At 33.0% G+C, this 8,274-nt stretch overlaps 1 protein-coding gene and 1 pseudogene across 1 annotated transcript; one reads left to right on the forward strand and one right to left on the reverse strand.

Moving 5' to 3' along the window:
• Window positions 1-2,786: 2,786 nt before the first annotated feature.
• LOC112088082 lies at window positions 2,787-3,859 on the forward strand (annotated as a pseudogene).
• A 606-nt stretch (window positions 3,860-4,465) lies between these two features.
• On the reverse strand, window positions 4,466-7,160 carry LOC18022197 (hydroxyproline O-arabinosyltransferase 2). Its single transcript, XM_006405078.2, has 8 exons — window positions 6,695-7,160; window positions 5,928-5,995; window positions 5,523-5,724; window positions 5,335-5,432; window positions 5,175-5,244; window positions 5,011-5,082; window positions 4,794-4,907; window positions 4,466-4,696 (listed from the first exon to the last, which is right to left on the reverse strand). Exons 1-8 carry the CDS (start codon window positions 7,085-7,087, stop codon window positions 4,637-4,639), a joined length of 1,077 nt encoding a protein of 358 aa, XP_006405141.1. The 5' UTR covers window positions 7,088-7,160; the 3' UTR covers window positions 4,466-4,636.
• Window positions 7,161-8,274: the final 1,114 nt, after the last annotated feature.

Consider the following 8,274-nt stretch of genomic DNA (forward strand, 5'->3'; position numbering starts at 1 on the left):
TTGATAGACATATCTGAATAGAGTGGTCGACTTATTTTTTGTTGGTAGACAAATTCTTTGATGGTAAATTTATTATCTTTAATAGTAGACTTATGAATATTCCGTTGACTTATGGTAAGTGTTTGACTTTTTTGGTAGATTTAAATAATAATGGCGACAGATTTATCTTAAAATTTGGTAGACTTATTTCTAATAGTGATAGAATTATTTACTTTGATGTATAATAGACTTATTTATGTTGGTAGATTTATTACTATTTATAGTAGCTTTATCAGAATTTGGTAGATTTATTAGTATGTTTGGTAGATTTAAAAATGTCGTATTTCAGAAAATAATGTGGTAAGTTAATTACAAGTATGGTAGATTTATTAATTCTTGGTAGATTTAATATTTGTGATATACAATCACGGTAGACTTATATTTGTATTTTGTTCTTACTCAGATAACCTCTACTTGGAAAAATATTGATCAGTTTAGTAGACTTATAAGAATTTGCGAGGACAGTAGACTTATGAACCTTCTTTATGGTAGACATTTGACTTTTTGGAAATGAGAAATGACCATTTTACCCACATTTGTTCTTAATTTTACAAAAAAACCGATTGTATCATCTTCTTCGATTAAGGTTGCAGCCATCGAGCTGAAAATGCAAACAACTCTCATAACCGGGGTCGAGAAGTTGCTTCAGGTAATTGGATTCCTTAAGTAGGATTAATTTACATATGTGGTAAACTTGTTATATATTTGATACACTAATTTCTATTTTATGGTAGACATATTAATTGAAGTAGTAGTAGACTTATTGACATGTTTCGTAAACAAGTCAGAGTTGAAGATGTCAAAATTTTGCTTGTGCATGTAATAGATGCATATCATTTGGAGGTCATGGGCATAACTTCTACGCATATTGTCAATTTGAAGGAGAAAACATGTACACTTTCGAACTCTCTTTGTAACACTTGTTTGTATCGAACTTGTCCTACTTGATGCAAAATAATGAACAATAAACAAAACAACAAAAGTCTATTGTTGCTAGAGCTCGACATAATAAGTCTACTTTTGTCAGAGTTTAACATAATAAGTCTACCGTCATAAGAGTTTGACATACAAAATAGGTCTACCCATAGACGAATATTAGACCCCAAAAAAGTCTACCTCGTCCCATCCTTTCATTTCGCCGAGTTTGTGTCGGGTCCGTACTTGTCGTCTGCTTTACCACGCAGGTTCGGATCAGACATCAGGGTTTCTTCTGGTTCGTGTACCTCATCTTACATCTCAAAAGCATCATTATCGTTTACGGGATCACAGTTGAGACAGGTAATTACACCATACTCGTGAAGTGAGAATCTAAGCGAACGACCTCCAATGAGTAACACTAGCAAAACAAATCTACCAAACTATACAACAAAAAAAAAAACATTTAGTCTACCACTCTCAATCATTTACGAACAAGTCTACCAATCTCTGTATGAACATTTCTACCGATCTTTATCATTTACGAATAAGTCTACCAAACATAATTCTATCATTTACAAACAAATCTACCACTCTTTCTCATTTACGAACAAGTCTACCACTCTCTATACAAACAAGTCGACCAGTATCAATCATTTATGAACAAGTATACCAAACAAAAATATAAACAAGTCTACCAAACTATAATATACCATTTAAGTCTACCATCAAAACTAAACGAATAGACCACAATATTATAAATAAATCGACCATAATACAACCCTGACTCACCGCAAATCTTCATCCTCACCGGAATTTTGTCACCCTCACTGTAATTTCCTCTAACCCACCGAAAATTTTTCTAACACCTGCAAAACAAAAATTAGGGTGAGATTTTACCGACGAAAACAGTTCATCGCTGCCGCAAAGCTAAAACTTCACCGCGAACTCTGCCAACTCTTCGAACTGCGCAGACGACTCGGCCAAACCCTAGAAGTCGTCGTCGAAATCTGCAGACTCTCCAAACTGCGCAGAAACTTCCGTAAATAAAGAGAGAAGTATAGAGAAGTGCGAGGAAGAAGATCCTTACCGGAAAACCTTCAGTCCCCGCTGGAATCTGGTCGGGAAAATGTTTTCCTAGTTCGCCGCCTATCGTCGCATTTCTTTCGTCGTGCTGTGGATTTTTTTTTTTTGAGAAACCAACAAAATACTTTCTTAACCTAATTCATGTTTAATAATATTATCTCTTAAAAAAATAAAACAAAATGATTAATAATGGCAATTATGTAATACTTTCTAACCTCAGGTTAAAATAGATATTGACAAATTTTATCAGGATAGTCTAGCAAGGTAAACTTATCCAAAGATACTCTTGCAATAAACCATGCTTTGGAGGATAGTTTCATACATTAACTCTATTACTAATGAATTTTCGGTTTGACTTGAAAAAACAAATTCCACACTAATCTAACAATGTTAATAGAGTACTCAACTTTGTTGTTTATTGAATTCAACTAGGAAAAGCCCAGTAATATACTTCTATATCATATCGAATACATATAATCTGGCTCGATTTTGGGGGAAACCATAATGGTTATAATTTTGAGAGGAAGATTTAACGGGGGATAGAGAAGTAGTAAGATGTGGGAATATCTTTTGAGGGTTTAGCAATATTCGAAGTTATAATTAGTTTTCGGGTATATAGAAAAATAGTCGATTACGTATTTTATAAAATTCATAGAAGCCTTCCAAATTCATGAAATATACAGCCTTACAATAACCGTCTTTTAGATTCTGAAGCCCACGATTGGTGATCATGTCGTTGATGTCATCTTCCAAGTGATTTGGTAGAGGAGACTATCTCTAGAGTTCCCTTAATATCTGTGAGAGTATTGCGTTTAACTTGCAAAAAGTGGAACACTTTATTCGATAAGATTCACAATGGTAAAGGAGCAGCAACAAGGGAAGGCGAGTCTCAGATGATCGTGGTGATAGATTACAATGTTTATTTAGTGAGCGTCATCGCCAACGGCATGGACAATGATCCATCTACAGAGACTAAATGAAAACTTACTTGCCTTAACGAACAAGTCAAGATATATAAGTCTTTCATTGCGAGGGTTTATTGTTATGCATCTTGACATACGAATTTACTAGGCGGGTTGTGGTTTGGAATCCATATTCAGGCAAACGAGTTGGATCAAAACTAGATATTCTTACAATAAACTTGAGCTATGCAGGTACGCTCTCGGATATGTGAATAAGAAGAACAAATCTTGTCGTAGCCACAAAATCTTTAGGTAATGTGATGCTTACCATACGTTATGGTGGATGTCACTCCACACGGGTATATAGCATTTTATGACAGTGGCGTTTCTCTCAAGGGAAACACTTACTGGTGTACTAAGACCCATAGCATCGATCATATAATATGTTTTGACTTTACAAACGAGTGATTTGGGTCGCTTCTGCCTCTGCCTTGTAGGCTTGTAGAGCTTAGACGAATGACGTTGTGGCTCTATCTTGTGTTAGAGAGCAGAAGCTTACGGTTTTACATCAGCTCTACCATTCATCTCAGACTGAGATATGGATTACGACTAAGATTGAGGCCAAAATGGTGTCGCGGAGAAAATTCTTGAACTTGACATTAGATGAGAGACACTATATTCCGATTTCATGTTATGAGTGTTTCTTTATTGACGAGGACAAGAAAGTCGCCATATATTTTGGTAAATATTTTGATAGCTATAAAGTTGGTATCGCTGGGATCATTGCAAAGGCTGGATACTTTAGGATAGTGAATCTCGTAACCAGCAGACCAAAGGTATTATTGGCCAGTACATGTGTGCTCTTATGTTTCAAGTTTAGTGCAAATCAATCAATCATTGAGTCTGGTCAGACCTGAAACGTGATTCAAGAAGCAATATCCACGAGGAAGCAAAAGGAGAAAACGAGATCATTAATCTTAATTTAATTGATGTCCTTCATTTGAGGATTTTACTTTGTTATCAATTTGTTTCTTCCCATCTCTATATAATATGAACAGTTGTATGGAATAATAATGATCATGATGATGAAGCAATTTTCCTCTGGCTCTTCCTTCTTATAAAAATCGAAAACAGATCTTTTAAAAGGTTATTTCACGGATAATTGATCTATTTAAAACCCTAACTTTCAACTAGCTAAGAAGGGCACATGAACACTATCCAATAACAATAATAAAGAACAAGCGTAAAAGGTAAAACAGAACATAGAAACAAATGTTGCAGCCTTGCAGGTGAAATTCTGGTAAGTGGTAACCAAAGAGGATGTGTGCATTGTTATGTGAATTTTATGAAACCGGATATGAGGGATTCGGGCTTCCTTCTCCGGTTATGGGATCATAATGTTAGTATTCGATACTGAATTGCCTAGAAACGGGGTTTCAGAGTTGGAATAATGTTTGTGTTGACTTAGCTATATTTTAAGAAAAATTTGATCATTTCTTTATTTTGAGATTCTTCTATTATTTGAAGTTATTGATTCTCTGATGATCCTCATTGTCCACATGTTCTTTGTTTTTGTCTAAGACAAAATTTGATCATGTCTAATCTTGGAGTTACAATTAAATATTGAAGTAAAGAAACTATAGAACAGGTTTAAAGGAATATAATCTTGCTTACAAAAAATCAATATAATCTTTTTAAGATTCCCAGTTAGGAATATTAGCCGTAGCTTCGTTCACCATTGTCACCAATGTCACCTGCATTGTGTTAGTATGCACACTTGAATGATCAAGACTGTTCAAGAAACACCAAACGGAAACAAATGAGAGTATATTTAGTGAAAGCTATATATACCACACTCTCGGGAACACCTTGGGGAGGCAATGGGAGATTTCTTGGAGGCGGTTTATTTCCATAAGACCGTTTATCGAATCTCCATTCTCCAATCTTCCCGTACATCATATTTCCCTGTAAGTTAATTATATAACCCTATAAGTACCACAGTATTTACTAAATTTATCTAATATGTTCATTAATTTGTTTTATTGACTGTTGTTTCATGATTTACTACCTTCATGTCGAAATCGCAGCCGTAAGTGTAATGTATTATGTATGTATTCTTTGATTCAGTGTCCCAAGGAGGCTACGCCAACAGACAAACGCAAAACAAGATATAACTTGTTATGTTCCAAAAATCTTAAACTTATTGGTAAACAAAAGCTTAAAGATCAAAACCTGAATCATGAAGTCTTTGTGTAGAATGTTGCTCACGCCGTGTAACGCAGAGGAAACAGCATATGCATACCTAATTAATATAAATCAAACATAGACAACTTAATCCAACATATTATAAATCTAGAATTATTAGGAAAAATTAGACTAGAGAGAAATTTACATTTCAAGGACCCAACCAAACGCTTTATCTGTTTGTGGGTCATTCTTCATAGCTAAAGAAACGTTCATCCATGTTGGAGCAATTTTAATCAGTGCGTTCTAACAAAACCAGCAAACCAAGCGAAGATTGATAGTCAAGAAACCATATACCCGCACAAATTTGGACTTTTATTAGGAATGTGACTATACCTTAGAGACGATCACTGGAGAGTTGCCAATGGGATCTATTCTTGATATCGGCCCAATCTCCTTTGGGAAGAATTTACGGAGAACCAATTCATGTTTCTTCGGTTCAATGTAGAAAAAAGGAAATGCAGCCCCAAGATTGCCTCTGGCTAGGTTTGGTATCGGTTTAACTATGATATGATCGGGTTCCGCCATGAGAATGTAACTGTCATAATGATCAAGAAAATACTAAAACATATGAACATCAAATGTGGCACTCCTCTCTCTATATATACCTATATATGAGGGTTAAAAATCCACAAATTCCGATGTGGTATTATTTAAAAAATGTTAGAGTCTAGGTCTAAAAAAAGAGTGTTATGAAAGAAAAGGAAAAATAAGGGATCGTAGATGTAAAATGAGACGTACTCTTCCTCTATATGTGCTTGTTGAAGCCATTGCACAAACGCCCATGGCCTATTTAGAACTACATATCCCTGCACATTATATGCAATTCATCATCTATCATATGCTTTTTGAAAAGAATATTCATCAATCATCATCATATCATCATTCATCATCATATAATCTACAATTAAAGGCCCCAAATTTTTTTAATATATATTTTCATTAAAAATAAACATTAAAAATTAGATTGAAAAAGGCCCATAAAATATTTTATATGTATTTTTATTAATAACAAATCTACAAAGACATTACACAAAGTCTTTTTCAAAAAAGTTAGTAAGGTAAGTCTAAAAGTTCAAACTTTTTTTTGTTGTTCTACGACCCATAATAATGTCGAGTCCGTCCTGCATAATAATTATACATTATATCTCCCATTTAATTTATGTCACAAAATACTGCCATTTGTTTAGTAGACAGTTTTGTTTGAATTCTATAGAATAAACAAAGCTTGTTATGTTTATTGACAAGAAGTCTTATTTACTACTTGAACATTACCTATTCTGATAAACCAATCATATTATACAAGATTTGACATTAGTAATTTTGTTAATGTGATGACTATATATATTTTTTGAGTTATAACTTATATATAACCGCAAAATCCTAAAGTAACATCATGATCATTCTGAAATCTAGCTAGTAAATGATAGGTTCAGAGCTGCGTAAATTCATGCATCCAGCTATATTATACTCATCATCAATAACAAAGAAATTGTAAAATAATGAACCTGATCAACACCAGAGGGAAGAGGGTCAGCAATAAAGGTAGGGATCTCATCCATGAGCCCATCGGGTCGACCAGAATGCAAGATCCGGGTATATCCACCCATCTCCGAACCGGGTTCGTCCCTAAACCTATTGTACCAATAGTACATTATCCGACACTGCCACGTGCTGTACACGGAGTCAGTGGCTGTCACTGCCGTGTGAAACAGTCTCTTCTTCCTCTTTGACGGAGTCTTGATGGAAGATATGACGTCATCACCGGAGGAAAATGAACGGCGGCCAGGGAGATCTTGCCGGAGAGGAGGATCATCGGAGACTATGTAGTTGTATCTGATTATTAGAAATAACGATAGAGTCATGAGAACTGGGAAGAAGAATTTCCCACGGAAACCCATTTTTTTCTTCTTCTTTATCTATGTCAAAAGTGTATTCATGTGCTTATGAATTTGCTTTGTATGTATGAATGTTTATGAGGAGGAAGGAGGAAGAAGAAATAATAAGAAAGTTTCAATTTGTATAAAAAGTCGTCGCTTATTGTGTAATAGAGAAATTAGTAGTTGATAGAAAGTGGTTGGTCCCACAATGTTCTGGTCTTTCGTTTCATTTTTTTTTGGGTTTATAGTAATGAATTATTATTTGTTGTTTTATGGTTGACATGGTTGTATTTGTTTTTTTTTAACACCTTTGTGATATCTAGAACAGTTCGATTGGAATCCAACCGGTAATATCGAATTTACATACATAAAATCATGAAGGTATATTCAAGCACTACATTTTAGCCTGTCCGTCTTTGTATTCCTCGCGTGTGGGTTGTATTTGCTTGTTATTTAATATGAACTAGATTTTACTTCGTGCATTCGCACGAGAAATTTATCAAATTTAATAATGTAATTTATGATTTTTTTATAAATATAATTTTTTAATAAATGATAAAGATTCATTTTTTGTTTATATATGTAATTTATATTTAAATTTTTCTGTTAGTACTATTATGACTGCGGACATAAAAACATAGTTATAACCCGATCATTCTAATAATCGAAGAAAGACAGTTATTATAAAAACATAATTCTAATTCATTCATTTTATTAATCCGAAAAGAACTGTGGTTATAAAAACATAATTCTTACCCATCTGTTCATATTACTATATAATAACATATTTACTAATTTTGAAATATTTTTAACTTAATATATTATATGTTTTGATAACTTAACCCGCATAAGACCACAATTATAAAAAAATCTAACATGTCTCATCAAATTATCGTATAATATAAATATTTATCAATCTTCAATATGTAAAATTTTTGACTGATTGATTATGATTAAAAAAATACAATAACATATTTGTTAATCATATGTTTATTATAAAAATATTATTTAAATTTCAAATGTTAAATTAAATCTAAACTATATTTAAAGAAGTTTAAAGTAATTTAACTTATATCAAAAAAATCTTTAATTATTTAAATTAATATCTAATTTTCGGAATTACTTTTTATATAAAAGAAAATGTATTTTTAAAAATAATATCGCAACAAAATAGGATAATCTTAAAACAGTTTTTAAATAATTATTTT

The sequence above is a fragment of the Eutrema salsugineum genome, unplaced genomic scaffold (genome assembly GCF_000478725.1).
Source record: "Eutrema salsugineum unplaced genomic scaffold, Eutsalg1_0 scaffold_15, whole genome shotgun sequence".
Lineage (NCBI taxonomy): Eukaryota > Viridiplantae > Streptophyta > Magnoliopsida > Brassicales > Brassicaceae > Eutrema > Eutrema salsugineum.

Bases quoted from the DNA above. Each gene is read 5' to 3' on its own strand.
- LOC18022197 (XM_006405078.2), bottom strand. From the start codon at position 7,087: ATGGGTTTCCGTGGGAAATTCTTCTTCCCAGTTCTCATGACTCTATCG. The intron at 5,725-5,927 runs GTACGTCTCATT...TCATTATGACAG, and splicing joins CAAGCACATATAGAGGAAGA to TTACATTCTCATGGCGGAAC. The intron at 5,433-5,522 runs GTATAGTCACAT...TGGTTTTGTTAG, and splicing joins CTCCAGTGATCGTCTCTAAG to AACGCACTGATTAAAATTGC.